The sequence below is a fragment of the Pithys albifrons genome, chromosome 23 (genome assembly GCF_047495875.1).
Source record: "Pithys albifrons albifrons isolate INPA30051 chromosome 23, PitAlb_v1, whole genome shotgun sequence".
In the NCBI taxonomy this organism is placed as follows: domain Eukaryota; kingdom Metazoa; phylum Chordata; class Aves; order Passeriformes; family Thamnophilidae; genus Pithys; species Pithys albifrons.
Window position 1 is genome coordinate 1,251,382 of NC_092480.1, and position 24,736 is coordinate 1,276,117.

At 52.9% G+C, this 24,736-nt stretch overlaps 1 protein-coding gene across 1 annotated transcript in view; it reads left to right on the plus strand.

Moving 5' to 3' along the window:
* The window catches only part of NECTIN1 (nectin cell adhesion molecule 1), a 67,112-nt gene extending 43,368 nt beyond the window's left edge, over positions 1-23,744 (plus strand). The window contains exons 2-6 of the mRNA XM_071576449.1: positions 2,941-3,291; positions 4,003-4,305; positions 5,095-5,212; positions 7,041-7,192; positions 17,110-23,744. Of these exons, the coding sequence (XP_071432550.1) occupies positions 2,941-3,291; positions 4,003-4,305; positions 5,095-5,212; positions 7,041-7,192; positions 17,110-17,651 (1,466 nt within the window). The 3' untranslated portion in view covers positions 17,652-23,744. The remainder of the gene's footprint in view (positions 1-2,940; positions 3,292-4,002; positions 4,306-5,094; positions 5,213-7,040; positions 7,193-17,109) is intronic.
* The last annotated feature ends 992 nt before the right edge of the window (positions 23,745-24,736 follow it).

Genomic DNA, 24,736 nt, shown 5'->3' on the forward strand with positions numbered 1-24,736 from the left:
TACATGTAAGGGCCTGAATCCCAGCCTTGGCAGCATTTGGTTGTTGGCAAACAGTTCTCACTCAACTGGCACAGCATTTTCCCTGGCCAAAAGTTTGGCTCTTTGCACTTGGAGAGGGTTCTGCAGGACCATTCTGGGGTCTGGTTCAGGATGAGCTCCAGAGTCCACTTTTCCTCCTCCAGTTTCTGTCCAAGTCCAGTCTGCACTGCTGCCTGGATCCCATGGCAGGGGGAGGGTGGAACTGGGCATTGGTGCTACCACTCAGGGTCAAGAAAAATCACTTGATTTTTAAAAGGGTCAGTTCATTAATTTGCAGGGAAATCACAGTAAAGGAAGGTCATGGCAGTGACTGAAGGGAGGGTGTGGATGATCTTCCTGTGCTGTGTATCACACTCCCTGCTAGGCTTGGCTGTACCTTTGTTTAAGGGGCACAGCTCAGGTGGAATGAGATGTCCCAAGAGGGAGAGACAGACTGTCTGCCCTGCAAGGGTGACCCCAAGGAGAAGCTGGTGGCTTTCCATCCTCTCCTCTCTGCAGCTTGGCTCATCTCTTGCTCTTCTGGCACCTCGAGGAGACTCTGAGCCTTGACTTCCTGAGTGCAGCCTCTTTATTGGGATGTGGAAATCCTGGTTCAAAGGGACCTGCTGAAGCCTGTGGGGGGTCAGGGAGCTTGTGTGGGAGCAGAGCCAGCTGTGCCATCACCCCAGTCCTGGCAGGCTCGGGGGGGACATGAGCCCTTCATGAAGAGGTGCTGATGAACTCTCTGTCCCCCAGCCCTGGGGGCAGGAGGGAGAGCTGAGCTCCCCTGCAGCAGGCAGTGCTGGGGAGGGTGCCAGGCTGTTCCCAAGGCCCTGGCTACGTGCTGGAATTGCTCCCCTGCAAGCTCCCACATGCTCTGGGAGGTTCTGAAGTCCTTCAGGCTGCTTGGCAGAGCTGTTCCTCACCTCCACACCGTGGGCAATGCTTGAAGAGGCTCACTCACCTCCGGGGGAGGAGGAGCAGCATGTGCTGCAAGGCATGTTGGAGTCACCTGCCCCCTCCCCATCCACCTGTTCTTTCCTCAAATCCCAGCATGGAATCATCCAACCCCAGCCCTCATTTCATCAGGAGGGACGTTGTGGGCACAGGGTCCCACAGGGCACTGGTGTCAGAGGAGTCCTTCCTTGTGTCCTGCTGCTGGCACATCCTCCAGTGGAGAAACACAGTCCAGATGTGACTTTTTCAGAGCAGAAGCATCCCTCCCCTCTGGTTTCTGGAGGGAAAACCATGGCAAAAATGTCCCTGGCTATGCTGGGAGGGGAGAGGAGCACCCTGCCAGCTGGGCTGAGCCTCAGAGGACACACTGGCTTCGTGCACGCAGGCACAGGAGGGCACCAGCGCTTTGCTGTGGCTGTGAGCAGCTCTGGAGAACATTCCTCAGCACCCAGCTGTGGTTCTGGGCTGTGGGGCACACCAGGGCTTGGCTCAGGGAAGGGGCAAGTCCACACAAAGCTCTGGAGCCCCAGTTTCGGGCGGAACTGCTGGTGGCTGTGGTCAGCTGGTGGCGTCTCATGGCTGGGCTGGGCTGTGGAGGCTTGTCCTGGGGTCACAGGAAGGAGAGGGGGAGGGAGAAGAGGTGTGGATGAGATGTGGGGATTGGGATAAGGCTGAGGGCAGCAGGCATGGAGTGAGGGGGAACGTGGAGCCTGAGGTTTGTGGGTGAGAAGGCTTCTCTCTGCCTACACTTGTGTGTGTGTGAAACTGCAGGAGGGAGAGTCTTGCTGAGGTTCCCATGGAGGAGTCCCAGGTACATCTGCCAGGGATCTGTGGGGACTGACACTGGGAGCTCATTCTGGCCTTCTCAGGGAGCCCATTCATGCCCTGGAGCAGCAGGGTAGGGTGACATTTCAGTTAGAAGATGTTGTCTTCTTTCTCTTACTTGCATTTTTCTTTCCCCAGCCTCTCTTTCATTCCCCCTTCATGTTCCTCACCCAACATCTTTCTCTTTTTATTATCCTTTCTTTCCTTTACTCTCAGGCTCCCAGAATAAATCCAATTCCAGATTCTGCCAGAAGCAGGGAGCAAAACTCGCTTTTCTTGTTCTTACCACTTTGCTTCTCTATTGTATTTATAATATAAATACTGGCTGTATAATTACCAGAGTATTATCTCTAAACATACAGATTAGAGAAAGACACAGTGGCAGCAAAGATGAATTTCAGGGTCAGTGTGGTGGGAGACATTTTTCTCCATCTGTCAGGGGAGGAATCAATTGAGACAGAAGAACTGTCATAAGCTCCAGTCACCACTTTCCCCAAGCACCTTTCATCTTTACTGCACAGAATCAAGATGGAAGGTTCCTAAATCCAGCCACTTTGGGGTCAAAGAAAGGCCACAGGAACGATCAGATGGTGCAGGTGATGGTGCAAGGTGGACAGGCAGTGCTGCAAAGAGATTTTTAGCTGGGAATTGTTGCTGCCCTGAAATGAGGGCTGAGTCTTTGCAGCTTCTTTAATTACTGATGCAGTTCCAGTGGGATTAAATGCATGTGTGAGTGTGTGATAACATATGTCAGGATGTGCTGAGCTGATAAACATCAGGCCTTTAACATGCCTCCAGATATGCATGCCCTGCATATTTACCATAACTGATCGAGTGTCACCCAGGGTTGAAGACAAAAGGAGGGAAAGGATTACTGATCCAAACTTCTGGTGATCCTGAGCCCATGGTTGGCTGGTTGTGGTGAAGGATTGTGGGGAGGAAGGTGTTTATGAACAGGAATGCAGCTCCAGGTGGATGCCAAAGGTACTGAGAGCCACAGACTCTTCTTGTGTCAGCCGTGCTAAGAAGAGGGAAATGGAATAAATAAAGGAGTTCAGGAGCCTGATGTGCAATAACCTCATTGTTTCTGTCCTCTCTCTGGGCAGCACACACATACCCCTGTGTTCCATCTCCCTGCAGGGCTGCAGGCTCAGACTGTGCTGGTCAATGACACTGTGTCAGGGTTCATCGGGACAGACGTGGTCCTGCACTGCAGCTTCACCAACCCTCTGCCCAATGTGAAGATCACGCAGGTGACGTGGCAGAAGGCCACCAACGGCACCAAGCAGAATGTGGCCATCTACAACCCTGCCATGGGCGTGTCCATCCTGTCTCCCTACAAGGAGCGGGTGACCTTCCGCAACCCTTCCTTCAAGGATGGCACCATCCAGCTCTCGCGCCTGGAGCTGGACGACGAGGGCGTCTACATCTGTGAGTTTGCCACTTTCCCAACCGGCAACCGGGAAGGTCAGCTGAACCTCACAGTGCTGGGTAAGCCTCTGGGGAGCCCGGTGGGGTGGGCATTGCCTAACTCCAGCAGAGCTGAGATTCATGGCCCGGGAACTCAGGACAAAGGGGAATCTTTGGGTGTAAATTTTACCAGTGATGGTCCCTGAGGTTGAATGGAAAGAGCAGGAACTCAGGTTCACTGAGCTGTCACACTTCTTTCCAGGCCTCAGTGCCCCTTTTCCCTCCACCTGCACTCTTAAAGCAGGTGCAGAAACAGTGGCCAGTTCCCTGTGGGAGTGGTGAGCTGTAATAAGCTGGTAACTGTCAAGTGAACAGGAAGAAAAACCAACAGTGACATCCTGAGCACAAGCAGAGCTTGTCCATGGAGCTTATTGTTGTGAATGAACAGACCCCACCCAAGGGCTACATGATTCCTTTGCTCTCCAATTTCAGTGTCTTTCTAACATAGGGCTGAAAACCTCTGGCAGGAAAGGATTGACTTTCTGTCATGTGTCTGTGCATCTGGGGCACTTCCACCATTCTTCCCCCAGAGATGGTGCAGGTGGATGGTGCAAGCATTTCTTATATAGGAATAATTGCTGGCAATTTGCAGCAGCTGTGGACTCACCACAAGGTCTGTCACAGGCTCAGTGGTGCTAGTTGTCCCTTGGGGGGTGGCAGACAGGGTAGAATTGCTCTTCTAACCATCCCTTTGCACCCCTCTCCTCCTGCCCCTTTTTGCACTCCCTGCAGCCAAGCCCACAAACTGGATGGAGGGCACCAAGAGGCCACTCATTGCTAAGTCTGGCAGGACAGAAAAGATCTTGGTGGCCACCTGCACCTCCTCCAACGGGAAGCCCCCCAGCACTGTCACGTGGGACACGAGGCTCAAGGGGGAGGCCGAGTTCCAGGAGATCCGGAACGGCAACGGCACCGTGACGGTGGTGAGCCGGTACCGGCTGGTGCCCAGCAGGGAGGCCCATCGGCAGCAGCTCATGTGTGTGGTCAACTACCAGCTGGACAGGTTCACTGACAGCATCACCCTCAACGTGCAGTGTGAGTGAGCCTGGGCAGGGCTGGCAGCGGGGTGGGAATGGGGTGGGAGTGGGGGGGGAGTGGGGTGGGAAGCGGGGTGGGAGCAGGGTGGGAGCAGGGTGGGAGTAGGGTGGGAGCTGGGTGGGAGTGGGGTGGGAGCAGGGGGAGGGAGCAGGGTGGGAGCAGGGTGGGAGAGGGGTGGGAGAGGGGTGGGAGTAGGGTGGGAGCTGGGGTCAGTGCCCAGTCCCTGCCATGGGTGGGAAAGTCTGTCAAAAGAGGGTTTTCTGGAGGGAGGGAGATGTTGGTCTGGTAGAGGGGCTCAGTGGAGGCTGCCCTTTTTTTTTTTTTTGAGAGGGGAAGTTGAAATGATCCTTTGGAATAATCATATGTTTTCTCTTTTTCACACCTTCTCTCTCTGCCTCTGCCATGTCCCTTTTGCTCTCCACCCTCACATTTCTTGTCCTGTCATCTTTCCCTTCCTTCAATATCTCTGCTTCTCCCACCCCTGCCCCCTCATCTTTTCCTATGTCATTTTCTCCTTCCTTTTCCACAACTCTTTCCTCTCCTTTTCCACAACTCTTTCCTCTCCTTTTCCACAACTCTTTCCTCTCCTTTTCCACAACTCTTTCCTCTCCTTTTCCACAACTCTTTCCTCTCCTTTCCCCTCTTTCCTCTCCTTTCCCCTCTTTCCTCTCCTTTCCTCTCTTTCCTCTCCTTTCCCCTCTTTCCTCTCCTTTCCCCTCTTTCCTCTCCTTTCCCCTCTTTCCTCTCCTTTCCTCCACTGCTTTTCTCTCTTCCACCCCCCTGCAGATGAGCCAGAAGTCACCATTGAGGGCTTTGATGGGAACTGGTTCCTCAACCGAAAGGATGTGAAGCTGATCTGCAAATCTGATGCCAACCCCCCAGCTCACACCTATGAATGGAAGCTGTAAGTGCCTCCAGTGCCTCTGCTCTCAGCAGCACTTGTCACCTTCCAGCAGGGCCAAGGAGTCTCTGCAGACACCTCACTCACCCTCTGGTCAATTAGGGCCCAGTCCCATTAGTGTCAGTGGTGTCACTCCAAGGCAGAACCTGTGCCTGAGATGAAACTTGCTGCCAGCCTCAATATCCAGGAAAACTTCCTCTTCTCACCTCCCTGGAATAATATTCTGTCCTGGTGTCGTGAAGCAGCTGAGATATGACAAGGTGATTAATTTGCCCAGCACCACCAAGTGCTTCAGTAGCAGAGCTGGAAGAGAACTCAGGATTTAAAGGGGCACAAATAGCACAAAATTTGTCTGTGTGTGAACAACCTTTCCTTGGAATCAGCTCCAGGAGATCCCCACGTGACTGACATTAAACAGAACCAATTCCTTGTCCTCCAGGATTTCAGCTTTTGGCTAAAAACACTAAAGGGAGATGAAAAGTGAGTGAGGGGTGTCTGGGGAGTCAGATGGGAATTGATACAACCTGATGTGATTCTCTCTCCTGCTCCCTCTCTTCTATGAGCACTCATGTAGCTTTAAAAGAGAAAGATCAAATGGATCCTTTCTTCTTTTCAGCTGGCATTTGTCACCAGGAAAGAGGCTCTCAACATGGCTTTGCAAGGAGCATATTCTCTCTCTTTTCACTTCCCAGATCAAACTGTTCAAAGGGAAAATCTGAAGATGATTGTTTTTCTTGCCTTTTTTTCTAGTTCTCATCCCAAGCTCTCTCCATCTGTTGGTTCTGTCAGTCTGATTTAAACTCTGAGGGGCATTTTGGGTTCCTCACAACATTTCCAGGAAAGCCTCAGAGACAAAGATGCACCCAGGGCAGAAGAGATGCCACTTCAGGCTATTTCTGTGCTCATGTTCCTCTTCCCCTTCCCGGAGGTCAGGAAGCAATTACTGCTGCTGTTGTTTGGCTCCTGCCTGGAATGTAAAACCCAGCAGTGCTTTCCTCTGCTCCCATTTGGATGGTGATGAGCAACAATCCAGGGAGCTGTCAGAGGAGACAAGGGCTCCTTCAGCATCCCACACCACTCGCTGTGCCCTTGTCTTTGCAGATTCAGGGCTCTGCAGGACCAAGGTTAAGGTGTTCAGTTCTTCCATCAGCGCTGGGAATTGGATTGATGTAGCTGGGAAAGACTGATATGTTTGCTGGACAAACCTGCCTGTGTGTGGATGTAGACATGCAAAATAAGTGCATGTGCATGTAGGCACTTCTTTACAATCCTAATTATGCCCCCATTGTTCCCTTTTGTTTCTTACAAATTGCTGACAATATGTGCACGTTTGGGTTGGGAGGAGGGGAAGGAATTACTTGAGTAATTTTTAATTGCCTAAGAGAAGTAATTACTTTACTTTGCTTCAGTAATTAAGAATAACCAGGCCATGTGTGTCTTTCCCTAACACACAGGGGCTTTTTTATTTTTTATCTGCCTTTGTTCATTTATTCTGTGTATCTCTAGATTTGGGTTTGCCTTATTCCAGCTTCACACAAGCTGTTTTCTGACATGGGCAGGTCATAGATGGCAGGGCTCTAAATCAACACCACTCTTCTCCAGCCTGAGTTGCAATTAACTCTGGCTGATCAGCTGCCCAGGAGTGTTCCATGGGCAGGAAATTGGAGGAAAGCAGGGTCAGGCTGTGTCCTTTTCCTGACTACATTAATGGGTGTCTTCCAGACAGCACCACCAACCTCTGGACCTGCCCAGGCACACCCAGCGTGTCGGTGCCACCTCTGCAACCCTGGGTGTCACCTCTGGGGCCAACCATGGTCTTTGTTTCCCCCAGGCCAAACGGGACTCTGCCAGGGAGTGTGGAAATCCAGAACAACACCATCTACTTCAAAGGGCCCGTGTCCTACAGCGTGGCTGGGACCTACGTCTGCGAGGCCACCAACGCCATCGGCACACGCTCGGGGCTGGTGGAGGTCAATGTCACAGGTAGGAGGACACCTGGGGGGCTTGGAACATGGTGAGGAGGAGGGGGAGCGAGAGGAGGGGGTGAGGGGCTGCCAGCTCCCCCTCAGTCCCACCTCCTTGGTCACCACTGTCTCCTTTCAGGGGTGGGGAGTTTCACAATGCAGAGGGAGCTGTGGAGTTCTTTGCTTGGACTGGTTTTGCACTGGTTTGCCTTGGGGGTTTTTTTCTCCTTTCCTCTTGTTGTCTTCTCCTTTCTTGCATTCAATTGGTTTCATGCTTTTCTTCTGCTTTGGATTAAGAGATCACTGGGCATGTTAACAGTGAAGACACATCAAGGAGATGTTTATTAGGAGGTGGAAGAGGGGTAGGCTGAGGATATGGACAGCACTGAGGCAGGAAGGCGTGAGATGGATGAGTCACTTGTTCAGGATGGTGTTTGCTGGTTCGGGTGTTGGGTAATTCCCACGGTTTTTCATCTGAGCTCCTTCCAGGGTCATGTTGGTCTGTGCACTTGCTCACCTGCCTGATTTCTGAGGGGCTGTGAGCACTTGAGTAACTTTGTCTGAGCCCCAGAAAGGAATAACCTCACTGGGTGCAGGCAGGGGGAAAGTGTTGCTAAGTGATGTCATATGAGACAGAAGGAATTTGATGACTTGCAAATCAGTGTCGCCACAGGAGTGAGGAAAAGACATGTGGATAAAGCTTGGGTAGTGTCAGGGAGAGAAAGGGGTGTCAAGAAATAGTTCAAAGAGAAGAAATAACATATGGCAATAGCCTGATTTCAGAGAGTCAAAGTGACATTGCAAGGCATCACCAAAGGGGAAAAGTGGCTGTTGGTGCTTTGAGAGCAGGAAGGGAAAGTTCACCCCATTTCTTTGGCGTAAAAAGAACAATTTGGTTTATCAGTGGGTTAGTGACAGGCAGTGACCAGCAGCTGTGGGTCTCAGGAGAGCTGGGAGTCCCTCTTGTAGCAGTGAGTTGGAGCATTGCCACACTCCAACCAGCTCTGGGCTGCAAATCCCACAGACAGCCCAGGTGGGGGGAGCTGGGTGGGGAACGAAGCACACTGGGGGCTCCCAAGGGAATGCAGGAGAATTTCCCAGGGTTTTTAGTCCTTCTGCTGTCCAGCCTGAGGCAGTCAGAGCCCTGCTGTTCTGCCAGCAGACTCCTCTCTGAGCCACCCCAGTGCATGGAGAGTTGTCTAAGCTGAGTGTGATGGAAGGATCTTCTCAGGGGGCTGAGCTCCAGCTCCCCCCACCCCCTGTCTGTGATGGCAAATGCTGAATAAGCACAAAGATGAGCCCAGGGCAGCTGAAATGAGCAACAGCTCTGTGTTTGGCACCCTCACCACCTCAGTTCCCCTCTCTGTAAACCAGACTGATCTTCCTCTATCCAAGTGCTTGGAGGTCAATGGATGGGATGTGCTAATTAGATGCTAATTACACAGTATTTATTTATGATCATTATCACTGTAGCAGGCCTTTAATTCACACCTCCTGTCCTGGATCCTTGCCTGCTGAGTTGTTCCTGCTACATGCTTTTCTCTGGGGGCTATTTCTTTTGCCAGGGAAAGGCAATGGAGTAACAGAGCCCTTGGTGCCCAGCCCTGCCCATCTGCCTGAAGCAGGGCAAGGTCATGGCCAAAATCAGCTGCTGGCCCTTCCATGGGAGTTGCCACCAAGGGCACAGTGTCCTGGGACAGTGCAGGCAGTGCCTGGAACAAACTGAGCTGACTCCCCTCAGCACAGAAATCCATCCCATGCAGTAACTTGAACATTGGGTCATGTTTGGAACAGTGGGCAGAGGGCAAAGCCTCCAAGCTGAGCCCCCAGAGGCAGAGAAGGAGGTGGAATAGGTATTGCTGAAGACTTTGAGAGAACAGGCTCTCTTCCCCACGTCTCCTTTTCCATTCCTGCACATCCTGGTGTCTGTTTCCTGCTGTCATTCTGTCTGTCCAACGCTCCCATACCGTGTGTGGGGTCAGGGCAGATGTTTCCAGACACCACACACTGCCCTCTCCTCAGGTTTCCTGCCAGTTTTTGCTGTGTCTCAGCACCACAACAGCACTGCAGCCCAGGGGGGCTGCACCAACTCACCTGCACAGGCTCCTCTGGGGATCAAGGGCTGTGGTTTCCCCCTCTGCCTTTTGGAAAAGCCTCTCTCTGGTTTTTCAGAGGACTGGTAGGACATTGTTCTCACGCTCCACCAGCCCAGAGCTGGCAAAGGAGGAGTGGGCTGGCAGGATCTGGGCTCTGGGTTGGTGTCTGCCTGCCTGTAATCTCAGATTATTCCCAAAGGTCCAAGTTGTGGGGTTGAGGTTAAATGAGACAGAACGAAGGGCACACCCACAGCTGCCCTGACAGGAGACTCTGCAGCCAGCCCAGTAGGCCAGGCCTCCACCACATAAAAAAAGAAAATGTCTTTAATAATTCATGGAATCTGAATATGTTTATCCAGCTCTCCCTGAGGACCGATTAGGCCAGTGCTGGGGAGGGCTCAGCCCTCCTCACTCAGCTATTACAGGTACATTTGTTTGGGTCTTGCAGGCAATTGAGGGATTGTCAGCGGACCACGAAACCTCTTTCAAGAGCTGCATGCAATAAATGGAGTTCAATCTAGTGAGCAGCCAGCCTTGGGAGAAAAAAAACAACACAGAAGGCTGATGCAGAAAAACCCCTGCAGCAGCTTTTCCCCTTTCTGTCTCCCTGTCTCCCCCCTCCTGCCACCCAAAATCCTTCCTCCAGGCCCCAGAGAGGAGCAGTGCAGGGATGGCTCAGGCCCCTGATGGGGAGGGTGACCTGCTCACAGGGAGAAGGCTGAATGCTTCTGTTCGAGTTATAGTGCATTAAAGAGATTGATAAGTGGAAATTTAATATTTTATTCCAGCAATCTGTTCCTATAATAGCTTCTCCTGCCTTGCAGGACCTTTGTCAGGCACAGCCAAGCCATGTAGTGTGACATGTAGCTATTTATTGCAGGCACTTGGGTGACATAATAAAGGGCTGTGGTTGCAGACTGCACGTGTGGCTGGGGGTCCTCCATGAGGGGCTGCCCATGGGCACACACACCTGAGGGACCCCATTTGAACCCTGGGCATGGTCACACATACACCTGAGTCACCACATCTGCATCCTGGTCATGGGCACACACACCTGAGTGACCCCAGTTGAACCCTGGTCATGGACACACACACCTGAGTGATCCCTTCTGCATCCTGGTCATGGGCACACACACCTGAGTGACCCCAATTGAACCCTGGCCATGGACATACATCTGTGTGACCCCAATTGAACCCTGGCCATGGACATACATCTGTGTGACCCCAATTGAACCCTGGCCATGGACACACACACCTGAGTGATCCCTTCTGCATCCTGGCCATGGACACACACATCTATGTGACCCCAATTGAATCCTGGCTATGGACACACACACCTGTGTGACCCCAGTTGAACCCTGGCCATGGACACACACATCTGTGTGACCCCAATTGAACCCTGGCCATGGACACACATCTGTGTGACCCCAATTGAACCCTGGCCATGGACATACATCTGTGTGACCCCAATTGAACCCTGGCCATGGACACACACACCTGAGTGATCCCTTCTGCATCCTGGCCATGGACACACACATCTGTGTGACCCCAATTGAATCCTGGCTATGGACACACACACCTGTGTGACCCCAATTGAACCCTGGCCATGGACACACACACCTGAGTGATCCCTTCTGCATCCTGGCCATGGACACACACATCTATGTGACCCCAATTGAATCCTGGCTATGGACACACACACCTGTGTGACCCCAGTTGAACCCTGGCCATGGACACACACATCTGTGTGACCCCAATTGAACCCTGGCCATGGACACACATCTGTGTGACCCCAATTGAATCCTGGCTATGGAGACACACACCTGTGTGATCCCAATTGAATCCTGGCCATGGACACACACACCTGTGTGACCCCAATTGAATCCTGGCTATGGACACATACATCTATGTGACTCCAATTGAATCCTGGTCATGGACATACATCTGTGTGACCCCAATTGACCTCTGGCCATGGACACACACACCTGTGTGACCCCAATTGAATCCTGGCTATAGACATACATCTGTGTGACCCCAGTTGAATCCTGGCTATGGACACACACACCTGTGTGATCCCATCTGCATCCTGGCCATGGACATGCACACCTGTGTGCCCCTGGTCTGTGCCCTGGCTGTGGAAAGGGGCTTCCCAAACCTGCCTGCACAGGGGTGCCCTGTTGCACAGTCAGGTGTGTGTGCAGCAGTGACACACCAGTGCCTTTGGATGTGTGAGTGTGCATGTGTGTGCAAACCTGTGCTTTTCTGTGTGCAGCAGGGCACGGACACAACCCTGGCTCTGTGTTTGTGTGTTCATATTCATTTGTGTGTGTCTGCAAGGGACTTGTGTACTGGCTTCAGCAGAAGGAGGAGGATGTTAAAGCACCTCTTGTTCCTCATGGACCACTAAAAGAGAGCTGGGGGAGCAGGGAGAGGCTGTGCCAGCCCCGGCCTTGGATGTGTTACAGGCTGAGGGGAGGAGAGGCTGGCATGGGCTGATCACTCCCCCTGTTTCCAGGCTTGCAGCAGGGAGTTATTTACACACCAGCAGTGCTCTGGTCCCAGCAAGGTCAGTGCAAACAGCCCCTGGGGCTGGCTGGCACCCACTGCCATGCAGCAGCAGGGCTTTGCTAAGGCTCAGAGCACACAGGAAAAGCCCTTTCCGGGAAGTTCTAAATCCCAAGCCTAAAGCAGGTGCTCCCAAAGCCTCAGCACCAACCAGGCAGCTTGAAGGGGGAGGATGTAGGGTTGGAGGGGGGGCTAAGAGGAGGAACAAGCCCGGGGTGGGGGTGTCTGTCTGATGCTAATCTCCAGAGTGTCTGCTGCATCCTGTCTGGTGGCATCTGTGCCAAGGCCCCGTGGGAGCAGGGCTTGATTGACAAGTGATAGGTGACCTGACAGAGAGATTAAAACCTAAGACACGTTTGGCATCTGGCCTGGAAGCCGTCACACTCTGAAATGCCAGTGGCAGCTGCTGAACTTCTGGATTAATTGCCAGTGGTTTTTCCACCCCCAACCACCTCCTGTCCATCCATCTGCACCAGGAGACCCCTGGAAGGGAGAGGAAAGGCAAGATCCTTTGAAGCTGGACATGGGCATGCAGAGGTGCAAAGGGAAGCAAAAAGGGCTTCTCCAATTGCAGCTCAGTCCAGGCTGAGGCAGGTCCAGAGGTATGTACGTGTGTATGTCCTTATCTTCACTCGTGTACACAACTGTAACCCAGGGCAAAGTCTGGGATAATTTGGCGTGGACTGTTCCGGCAGGGAAAGTTTGCCATCAGCAATCTGTCTCTTAAAAAAACACCCACATACAGCAGTCATTGTTGTATTTGCTGAGGCCATCTGGAAACTGGGAAGCCCCATGAATCCAGTGGAGTTCCTGCTCCTCCCAGAGCTGCTGCTCACCCAGCCTCCCATTGCAGTGGGTGTTGGATTTTGCAAGGTAGAAGGAAATCCAGAGCCTTCCTCTGGAAGAGCTTCATGCAAGAAGAAATTGGGCTGACACATGTCCAGAAGGTCATTTCTCATGGAGCTTGGCATTTTCCTCAGTGCCTGTGGCTGCAGGGAGAATTTTGGCTGGTGCTGGGTTGTTCCTTGGTCTTTATGATTGATGGCAAAAGGGTGGAAATGTGGCTGCAAGAAAAAGTGTGTCCACAGGAAGCAGAATCCTTTAAAATTTCCAAGCAGTGTGCTGAGCAGAAGGGCTTTTGAAAGCTGCTGTCCCGTGGATCTGCATATCACAGAAGAATTACTTGGTGTCTAAAAATACACTTTTTCTGATCTGGGCCCATCCTGCCCTTGGGAGCAGCCTCTTGTCCCTGTGGGTTCTCTGATGTCTAATGAGGTTTAGCTCCCACCTCCACCAAGGATCCCACTCCAGCTCTCCCCAAGAGCTTTATGATAGGGATGATTTTGGTTCATTTTTGTTCTGTCAGATAGCACAGAAATTGGCCAGCAGGTTCAAAAGGCATTAGATGAGGGATTGATGGGCAGGTGGGATGATTTGCATGTGTCTCATTTTTACTGGAAACAGCCATTAGAAAAGAGATGTGATGTTTAAAGTGTCTTATTTCTGAAGCCCCTCTGGTGATGGGGAGGGTTTGTCCCTGCAGTGGCTGCACTGCTGTGCCCCAGTGGGGTGCAGGGGCAAGGAGGAGGTGCTGGAGCCTGGGCTGGAGGGATCAAAGAGACCCTGTGGGCTGGGCCAGGTGCCAGGGTGGAGCACAGGGTGAACCCCTGGCATTCCCAGCTGCTGTCCCAGAGGTCCAGCTCCTGGCACGGGGACAGGAAGCTGGGCTGAATGCAACAGCTGGCAGAGCTGGGCACGGGCAGATAGTGTTGCTGCTGTAATTCCTATTCATACAGCACTCCCTCTTTTTATGAGGGCTGAGGGGAGCAGGAGGGGGGAGCCTTTTTATGCTGGTATTAAAGCCTGGCTTGTTCCCCCTCCCTCCGCTCTGCTGTCTCCTGTTTCTCCAGGCTGCTTTTCACAGTGGCTTTAATTCTCTCCAGACTCTTCCTAATGGATTTTTCACATGGGGGCCCCGGGCACGCTCGGGCATCGCACCAGTGGCCAGAGATTTCACGCCCCCCTTGGACACAAAGAAGGGATCCTTTTCCCACACTCTCCCCAGGCTGCAGGGCTGCTCTCTTTGCACCCCAGACACGAAACCCAGTGGGCAGAGGGTGAGTCCCCCTTCATGGGGCTGGCAGCAGTGGCTGCATGCAGAGAGATGCCCACTGGGAGCCGGACTGGTCCCAGTCATTAATTAACCTGGGTGCTGGATGAGGAGCACCATGGCAGGGCTGGGGCACAGGTGTGGGGCACAGGTGACACTCTGCTCTCTGCTCACCATCTGCCAGTGCCAGGGCACCCTGTTGCACTGCTCCTTGCCCAGGGAACAGGGCTACCTGCCCAGGAACAGGGCTACCTGCCCAGGAGCAGGGCTCCCTGCCCAGCTCATCCCTCCCTCACTGCTCCTGCAGCCCACGGCGAGGGTCGCCTGCAGTGCCCACCCTGCTCTGGAGCAGTGCCGGTCTGTGCCGCCATCCAGTGGCAGTGCCGGGCTCTGGAGGGGCCGGGCCCCCTCCTCCCTGGTCCCCTGGCCCCTCGGTCGTGCCCGTGCCCCCACCCCGGGGTCACTCCCCTCCCCTCCACAACCCAGAGCCTCCCGGTCCGGAGGGATACAGTGGGAGGAAACTGTAAGGAGGGGATGATTTGGCTGCTGCCTTGTGGTCTTCCCATCCTTCTTCTCCCTCCCTTCCCACACTTGGGTTTGTTTTCTCTGGCATGGGAACTGGGCCACAGCGAGGAGGATTGGGACGGGATGTGAGCAGAAAATAGTCCCTTCTCCGAGCGACGTGTGAAATCCATCGCGGCGTGTTCGTGTCCGTGTCCACGGCGTTGGCAGTGCCAGGGGGCGGCACGTGGGCGAGTGCTATCTCAGGGGTGGGCAGCACAAAGAGCAGGGAAAAATAAATATCTATGAGAAAGGTAGAAAAACATACCCCGTCTTTTCACTTCATGTGTCCAACCTGGACTGTTAATGAGGCTTTTAACAGAAAAGTGGGCCAAGCTCCTTTGGAAATCGTGCACAGACTTCCCTTCTCGGCTCTGTTTTTCAGAGCAGGAGGCAGAGGAATCAATGTGGCTTTAGGGACACTGCACACCACATCTGGGTCTTTTCAGGGTGGGTTTTGGACCCAGCATCCCATGCACAGAATCAGCCTTGCTGAAGGGAACACGGGCTATGGGATCTGTGGGAAAATAGAAGATCCAGCCCCTGGGGACTGAGCTGCTTGCTGGTGTTTCCCTGCTCCCACTCAGCTCCAGGTGGTCCCCTGCTTTGAATTGGGCAGCCTGGGGTTGCAGAGGGCAGGGAGCAGCCCTGGGGAGGGGGCTTGGGCAGGGGCAGAAGGAACAGTGGGGGAGTTGTGTGGTTGAAGTTGAACCCTCAGCAGCCAGGACGGTGAGGGGATGGACGTGACTTTTCCTGCTGCCCCTGCAGGGAGGTTTTGCATTAACCAGCTGGCTGTGACAAGCCTTCTGTTGATGCAACATGTGGTTTTGGCTTTCCAGAACCAAGCCCAAGCTCCCTGTGCTGAAAGACATGCCCTTGCTGCTGCTCCAAAGGCTGTCTGTGGAAAACGATGCTGGCTCCTGCCTGCACAGCATCTTGCTCCTCATTTTGGCTGCAGCAGGGACCCCTCCATCTGCCTGTCCCCAGCCCACTCTGCCCAGGGGGCTGCTCTCTGTGTGGGTTCAGCTTCATGAGGCTTTGCTCAAGGCAAGGCAGCACTGCAGAAACCAAGATGCTGTTGTCGGGTTGGTGTCTCAGGAAAGACAGGAATAAATCAGCCTTCAGGCACAAAAAAGCCCCATTTATGGATCAGTCCAGCAATTGCTCAAATTCAGTGCCCTTGTCCAAAATCTGCAGCTGTTTCAGGAACTGCCTCTCTCTGGGGGGGAAGCTCTTTTCTCTTCCTCAGCTGGGCTAAGTGTGCTGCAGGAATCCACTGCCTGCCAGCAGGGACATGAAGAGGGGCAGGAAGCAGACACTGCCTCATGTCCCTGTGCAATCTGCTGCCCTTGAGCCCTCTGTCCCCATCGTGCTGTCCTGGCTGCCCTCTGGGAGGGTGTGTTGAGTTTGCTGCTCACCCTGCGCCTCTCCTGGGGTACAAGTGAGGGCCAGGAGCCTGCAGGGCAGCAACAGAGGCTTAAAGTTCTGAGCAGGGCTGGGGTGGGAAAAGCAGTGGGAGAGGTCTGAGCCTGGTGTGCGAGGGCAAGGCTGCCACGGGGCATTAACCAGGCGCCTGCTGTCTAAATTCTGAGACAGGTGAAGGACTGAGACAACCATGTGGTGCTTAATGCTGCAGGACACGGGTGTTCAACAGCCTCTGTGTGAAGGCTGGGTTTGGCCAGGGGCTGTAACTGTGCCCAGGGAGCTTTAGGAAGTTGATTTAAGTCCTGGATCAAACTTTATCTGTGCCATAGTGTAGGTGTTGAACAGCATGAAAGGGAAGAGAGCTGCTTTCTCATCTCTTTTTCTCTTTCTCTTTTGAGTTATTTATTTTTTTAAATAGGTCAGGGTAACTGTAGGGACAAGATTAGCACAAGCAGTGACACTGTGCTGGCCATGGAAGAAAAAGGAGCAGAGGGAGGTCTGTGTCCCTGTGCTGCAGAGAACAGTCACCCGGGTCAGCACACGGGGTCAGGAGCCAGCAGGACTCTGGGCAGCCACAGATGCCCTGTGGGGTGTGGTGGGGGATCACAAGGTGCTGCTGCTCTCTGGGCTGAGCTAAACTGGTTGTGGTCCAGGCTGGGATGCCAGGAGGGGGATGCCAGGCTGGTGGGTCCAGCGTGGCACCTCCTGGAGCAGTCATGGCATCTCGGTGCCCACGGCTGGATGGGGTGTGGGTGCTGCTCCCCACCAGGAGTGCCCCAGGGCTGCCAGTGCACTCTGGGAAACTGGAACTGGACAAATGTCACCCGGTAAAGTGGAAAGCGTCCGGACTGGAGCCACTGGGCTGGTGGGATCTGAGCACATCTGCAGACACCAGGTGGGGTGGGGAGGACCACACTGCTTCCAGCCTGCTGGGCTCCTGCATGAGGCTTGGCCAGCTTGGCACGGCACGCTGCGTCCCCCTGGCTAAGGCAGAGCTGACCCCCGTGAAGACGCCCTTACTCCCTTTTCCCCAGTTTTTCCCTTCCCTGTTCCTTACCCTCATCTTCCCACCCCCCTCACCCCCCACCCCCCAAACTGGCAATGAAAGCATGGAGGGAGGGGCCGCGTTTCCGCATGGTTTGACACTGTTCCCCCTTCCATCTGTCTTTTCCTACCCAGAATTTCCCTACACCCCGTCTCCAATCGATGATCACAAATCCATGGTGCAGCCGAACATCCCCACACCGGTGATTGGGGGCATAGTGGGCGGAGTCTCGCTGGTCCTGGTGGTGGCCGTGGTGCTCTTTGTGGTACTCCGGCGCCGGCGTCACACCTTCAAGGGTGACTACAGCACAAAGAAGCACGTGTACGGCAACGGCTACAGCAAGGCTGGCATCCCGCAGCACCACCCGCCCATGGCGCAGAACCTGCAGTACCCCGACGACTCGGACGACGAGAAGAAGCCTGGCCCCCTGGGCGGCAGCACCTACGAGGACGAGGATGAGGATGCGGGTGGCGAGCGCAAGCTGGGCGGCTCTGCCAAGTACGAGGAGGATGCCAAGCGGCCTTACTTCACCGTGGACGAGGGCGAGCCCCACCCCGAGCCCTACGACGAACGGACACTCGGCTTCCGCTACGACCCCGAGCAGCTGGACATCGCCGAGAACATGGTGTCGCAGAACGACGGGTCTTTTATTTCCAAAAAGGAGTGGTACGTGTAGCTGGGCACTGCTGCACACCCCCAGAACACACACACACACACACACACACACACACACACACACACACACACGATGCCCTCCTGCTGCCCCGCTTGCACACCCACGCTCCCCCTTGCACACCCAGCACGCCCCGCCAGCCCTGGCACGGACTGTGGACACTCCAGCGCTGGGCACAGCGGGGAAGGGAGGGAGGCTTTGCTTACAGATCATTTCTTGGGGGGGTGTCATTAACGGGAGGTGGGAGGTTGGGTAATTATTTCCTCTCGGTTTTTGGTTGGTTTTTTTGTTTTGTTTTGTTTTTTTGGCTTTTTAATTTTTCCCTCGATGACTTTTTGTCCCTTCTGTGGTGTTTGTATTGGTCGGTGGCTTAGGTGTTCCTCTTTGCTTTAACGACTGTTGCCCAGCCTGTATATTACACTCTGTTTGTGTCTTCATGTCTCAGAGTGCCCTTGGGCCCCACTTCCCTCCCCGAGGGCTCCTACTCCCACTCCCACCCCCCTGAAACACTGGAATTTGTTTGTATGTCGTCTTCTTTGTTTGCTTTTAACCTTGGGAGTGGGGTGAGTGGACTGTCCATAGGACAGAGGCCAGGAAAGTTCATGGCGATGGAAATGTAGGTGCCATTTTATCAGGTCAATGGATTTGGTTTTTCCCTAATCACTTTTTTTTTTCCACTGGGGTCTGGGTGACATTCCCATTGCCTGCTGCACACCTGGAGAGATCCACACCCAATTTTTAATGACTCAATAAAAGGAAAACAAGGAGAAAGGGGGAAAAAAAGCCCTAGACCAAACCCCAGGTGCATGGGCTGATAGCAGAGCAGGGAAACAAAACTGCAATTTTCCCTCTACAATTTATTATTTCCTGGCTTTTCATTTTCTGTCTTCGTCTGAGTGTTCTTTTAAAAGAAAGAGAAGCAGTATTTATTGCTGACATTTTTCCCCTTGTGATGGCTCAGAGAAACGCTGGCTCTTTTTGTTCTTGTTGCTGTTGTTGTTGTTAGTACCAGCCACAGAGCACCTCACTGGGGCACAGCTGTGTCGGGCACACGTCGACTGGGGAGGGACCAACTCAGAACACACAATTCCACACACTCACTGCCTTCAGCTCTGCTCTGCAGCCCCTGGCAGGGCAGGATCAGCCCCTTGGTTTTATTATACCACTAAGACTTAATTGTCATGTGTTTACACTTTATTTTTTTATTTTTTTTTTCATTCTGGTCAGAGCATGGGGATGCTTCTCTCTCTCTCTCTCCTAGCAACAACCCCAGCCCTGGGCTGGATCACGTCGTTGGCATTGATTGCCACTTCTTCAGTATCACATCCCTCTTCTAAGCACAGGCTTGGTAGACAGGGTAGGAGTGATTGAGCCCAGGGTATTGATCTCGTCCTCCTTCCCCTGAGCCACTGCTTTTGATGGGGAGGTTTGGATTGCTGCTATCTCTGCTCTGTGGATAAATGGGATTCCAGACTTCAGGGCCCTCTGTCTGACACCGACCATCTCCAAATAAGATTCACTGGGTTGGGGCTTATTTTTCTTCTTCTGGGTTCATTTTATTTTTTTTTTAATTTGATGTATAAATAAATCTTTTGTTTGAAAAGAAATCCCCAGTTTTCTGAGCTGTATTATCATGCACATCTAAAAATAGCAGGACTAATTCTCCTCCTGCCTTACCCGCTGGGTTTTGTTCCAGAGCATCCAGTGGTTATCCTGCTGCAGAAGGGAGGGTGGGGAGCAGGCCCACACAGATGAGGCAAGGTCAGATCTCTGATCCAGGCAGCCCCCAGTGCTTCCCTTTGCCTTGTGGTGCTTGGGCAGAGCACATGAAGCTCAGCCTGAGCCATCCCCAGTTTGTCGCTTGCTCTGATTGTGTTAGTGGGGAAGGGGAGTGGGAAATCCAATTGTTGGGCTGTAATCTTCCTGCTGTTCCTGCCAGCCCTTCAGGCTTCCTGGCTTCTGGCACAACAGCCACATGTCACAGGAAGGCTGCTTTGTGTCCTCTGGAAGCCAGGGCAGACAGAGATTCCCTTGGGATCTCTCAGGCTGAGGCTTAAAAAATAAGGCTAAACCTTCCTGGGTCCGTGCAGTGCCACCAGGAGCACCCTGCTGGCAAGAAACCCCCCAGCAAAGGAAATAAAACCTCTTAACATCTCTCCATATCTCTGATGACTAGTGGGGGCTGATGCTTAGGAGTGGGAGTGACTTCCCTCCAGTGCCTTGGGATAGCAGCAAACCCAGGGCTCTGATTGCCCAGAGGGAGAGCCTGTAATGTGGCTCAGGACAGAGCAGCAGAGCCGAGTGCTGTCCCTCAGCCCCAGCTCACCCCAGTGCAGCACAGGGTGTGCTGCAGAGCCCACACAGGCTGTGCTGCAGAGGGAATTCCCAGCAAAGTGCATCTCTCCAGTGAATAATCCTTTAGGTCTGAATTGCACAACCAGGCTCTGAACAGGATTGTGACAGTCTCCAGCACCAAACTCTGGGTGGTCCATCACCAGAGCACAGTTGGTGGCACAGACTCTCCTCTGCAGATTTCCCCCAGCACAGATACACTCTGTGAGGAGGTGGGTGTGGAATAAAACAACCCTTTATAAGGTCTGCAGGGTCCAGCAGTGATTCTTCATATTCTTTATTAGTCACAGGCAGAGGCCACTGCTCTGAGCTGGCAAATTCCCATTGCACTGACCCCACAGCACTGCAGGGCCCCCAGGGAAGCTGTGCCCTAAAGACCAAGGGTACAGAGCCTGGCAAATGGAGCAGGAGGGCCTGGGGGACAGCAGGACAGTGTGGCTGTTCCCAGGTTCAGGTGTGGCTTTCAGGAACTGGGAACAAGGAGTCCCAAGAAATCTGCTCTGGGTGGTTATTGGCATTTGGAGGTGTCATTTTTGAGATGGTTTATTCATTGCCCACAGAGGGAACTGAATGGGGGCTCAAAATACCAGCGGGACCCAGGGAGAGGAAAGGAGATAGTGGAGCAATAACATATTTCCAAGGTAGTTCCCTTCCTGCTGCAACACATTTTTCCTCCCCACCAACACAAATGCAGGACTTGGCTCAGCCACTTAACTCATCAGAGTGGTTCAGAAAAGAGGTCAAATGATTATTTTTCATCCAGAACCTGAAGAAGCCTGGAGTGGCAGATCCTTAGGCAGCATTGCCTGCACAGCAGTGAGGTGCCCTGCAAGGTCAGGGTTCAGCAGTGCATTCCTCTCATCCTTGGGCCCCTCAGCTGTGCTCCCTCAGGCACAGAGAAATGCCACCTCTGTGCAGTGATCTGCTTCTTGCTGTCCCATGCAAGGTCAGCTAAATGGCCAAGAGACCCTTGGGGTGGTAATTAGCCAAGTGATTAGCCATTAATCCACAGAAAGGTAGAAGAGAAAAGAAATGTGAGGAAAAAAAAATCAGATTGATGTTTCATCTGAGAGCTGTTTTGGTCCAGTAATAGTATCTCTGTCTTCTCTGGGTTAAATTGCCCTGAGGGGGCCCTTGAAGGTAATTAGATCAGGTTTTCCAGCATCAGCATCATCAGAAAGTGGTACCTGTCTCTGCCTGAATGCAGGGTGAGCTCAGGAGAGATGCCACACTGAACACCACGTGTGTCCTGCATCCTGGGGGGGTCTGCAGGGGAGGAGAGAAGGTTCTGGAGCCCCTGCAGAGCTCCCCTTGCAGGGACAACCGGCCTGGTGACCCCAGGGGCCTGAGGGGAGGCAGAGGGACAGTCTGTTCTTTGCTCAGGGGTGGTGTCACCTGTCCCTCTGTGCCCCAGTTTCTCCCAGTGGGCAGGTCCTGTCAGGTTGGGGTTGAGCTGCCACCCATTTCACAGCAGCTCCCAGGCTGGGTGACTTCTCCAGGCCCCTCAGGCTGCCTCAAGTGAAAAATCCCCTGCTTTTCCACCCCTCTTTCTTCAGAGGTGCTAAGGAGGTGGAAAATGTCCCTGTGGGACCTGGGGGAGAGCCAGTGGAAGCTGTGCCCATCCTCTCAGAGCCCAGCCCAGTGCTGGCTGCCCCCTCCTCGGTGCTAGGGAGCTGCTGCTCTCCAGGAATTGTCCCATTTTACCCCAGACCTGAGCTGGTGTGTCCCATAAGTGGCATCTGGGTTGGCTTTTGTGCCTGGGAAATGCCCTCACCCTGCCTGGGACTGGGTGGCAGTGCCTCAGAGCCACGACTGGCTGTCCTACCTCCCTTTGCAGGGATCCTGGTCCACATCCCTGTGCTGGGTTCTTGCCAGACATATCAGGGTGGTGCTTTTGCCTTCCCAAGCCCTGGTCCTGGATGGCAGCCTGGGGCAAAGCTTGGGGGACCTCAGGATTGGGAAGAGTGGATGGGGAAGATGACCAGGCTGAGAGAGAGATGGTCAGTCTGAGCTTGAAGGGTCTCATGATCCAAAATGCAGGTGAATTTGAGCTCGTCCCCCAGTTCAGGGAGCTGTGCAAGCAAACCCATCTGTGTCACAACCCAAAAGGAGCCAGGGGTTTATGTACAAAGACACCCCAGCTGTTTTCCTGCTGGGGCTTATTTCCAGGATTATTCATTGCAATTCACCCCAGTGATGTTATTTTCCCTTATTTAATTACCAGGTTGCTTTTCCCCTGTTAAGTCATTTTCATTCAACCAGGGAGAAAAAAAAATTATGAAAAGAAACAACCTGAGGATTTCTTCATGAAATAAATCAACAAACTGAAGTGGTTACACCAAATTGATTGCAAAGACATAAGGGACAAAGGGAGCCATTTTCCTGATGTTGAGTCAAAAGGAAACACAACAACTGTTCAGCAGAAGGCACTGAGGGTTAGAGAGAGAGAGAGATCCCAAAGATTGATCTTGAAGCAATTGGAGAAGGGAATGTGATTAGAACAGGGGCTGCTGCTCTGCTTTGCTGTTTTCCTTTTCCAAGCACAAGCACACACACACACAGAGGTTTGTGGAGTTTGGGTGGAGGGTAAGCCCATTGCCCAGCTCTGGGTGGCACCCAGGTGGCATTCCTGAAGGCTCCCAGGTGTCCCACTGTGGAATGGGGGTATCCCAAGCCCAGTTTGTTCCAGGAGAAGCAGTGAGATGGGTTGGAGCTTTTAGCCAGCAGGTTAAAATCCACTTTTCACATTTTCCCACCGTCACCACCTCTTCTGTTTGTAGCACTGAAGTTTTGGGTCTGTCTGGGCTGTGGGCAGTGCACTCTGATGGGCAGAGGGGGCACTGCCAGCCTCGTGTGCACTGATGCCTGTTCTCATTCCCTGGGCTGTAAAACAACACTTCACCCTCCCCAAACCTGCACTTTCACCCCTTCTTTCCATGCCCTCAAATCTGCTGCCAGTTTGAGCTGCCAGCTGGGAGAGGCAGGGCAGGCCTGGGGCAGGGCAGGTGGGAAGGGCTCAGGTGCCACCACTGCCTCACCATCACTCCCAGAACTCCCCAACCTCTGCCCAGGGGCTGCAGGGGTGGGGGCACCAGGGGGCCCTGGCAGAGGGGCCAGGGCATGGGGGTGAGGGGGGATTCAGCCCACCAGCAAGGGAAGGAAACCCAAGCCTTAGAGAGGAGGTGGAGTTTGTTCTTTGGACCAGTGTGACTTCCCAGATGTCACTTACTGTGGGTGAATGTAAGGAGCATTTGGAGTCAGACCCTCCACTAGCACCAAGTGGATTGGTGGAGGGACTCACACTGAGGAGCTGGACTTTTTTTTCTTTTGCCTTTTTTTTTAAAACATGATTCCTTAGCTCCAGTGATTTTATCTCTCTTTTTCTCCATCTTTTTGCTGTAATTATCATTGTGGAATAAAGACTGCAGACAGACAAACAACCCCAACCCCACCCCTTTTATTTTTTTTAATCTGTGTTGTAAGTGCTTTTGTAAAATATAAAAAAATAAAAATAATAATAATGTAATGGACTTTTATGATTTTTGTTCATTTTGGGTTTTTTGTTTGTTTGTTTTCCATCCTTTGTAATTTGGAGTCTTGGGGAGGGGGGCATTTTCATGGTTATAATTTGTGTGGGTGGGGTGTTGCATCACCCTTCCTTTTACTTGTATAAAAACCAATAGTGGCTCAGCTGTGGAAAAAAAAATGTACTTTTTTATAAATAAAGAATTTTAAAAAAAGAGACATTCTCCTTGGGTTTGGTGCCTCTGTGACTCGTCGTTGTGCACTCTGTGACTGGGACCTGGGGGGAGAGTCACAGCAGGACCTGTTTGCCAATGACTTAGGCTGGAAATATCCCAGGATGTGCAGTATTTTGGAATGGGAGTGGCTTGTAGATGAAGGCTGAAGGCTCAGGGTTGAGAGAGCTCCAGAAGGGCAGTGGAAATGACTGGGCTTGCCACTGAACAGGTGGTATTGTATGGAATTGTTGGGCAGCACATTCAAGACAGACAAAAAGAGGTGGGAGCCTTTCCCTCTTACTGATGTAAACAGCAAAACTCCTTGGAGGATGCCAAAAGTTAACCTGAGCTAAAAAAAAATGGCTAGGAAAACATGGAGAAGAAAAATCCATGAAGAGCTGTTAAGAATTAGGACACTGTCTGTAGCTGAGGAGGTTCTGAAGTCGCTGTTGGCTGTAGCAGACGGGACAGGCTATTGGAAAAATGGCAGGACACACTTGCTCTCCTCTTTTCTCTGGGCATGTGGAATTAGCTGTGGGGAGGGCAGGACACAGGCTCTGACACAGGAGGGTGTTCCTACAGTGCAACACTTGCCTGCCATGGCAGTGGGGCATCAAACCCTCCTGAATGCCATAGGGGTGCCAGGAGTCTGCTGGGAGGTGAGAGCAGTCGCTGTGTCTGTGTCTCCATCACTGATCTCTGCACTGGGAAGAACAGTTTGCCTTCCTCCTTCCCTGCCCAGCTTCCTGCCTGGGAATAGGTGCTACAAAGCAAGCCTTGTTCCCAAAGATAAGGCCAGGCTTCTGCAAGGGAGGGACACACAAGGCAAGCAGGAGATCAGAGGGAACCTGTGTGCTGTCCTTGCTCTGATACCAACAGACACTTTGCCTGGAGAGCAGAATATTCCCTGGGAAGGGATTTTTGCACCCACCATCAGCATGTGGGTGATGTGGTGGGATCTGAAGCAAAACCCAGTGCCCTTCATCACAGACCAAA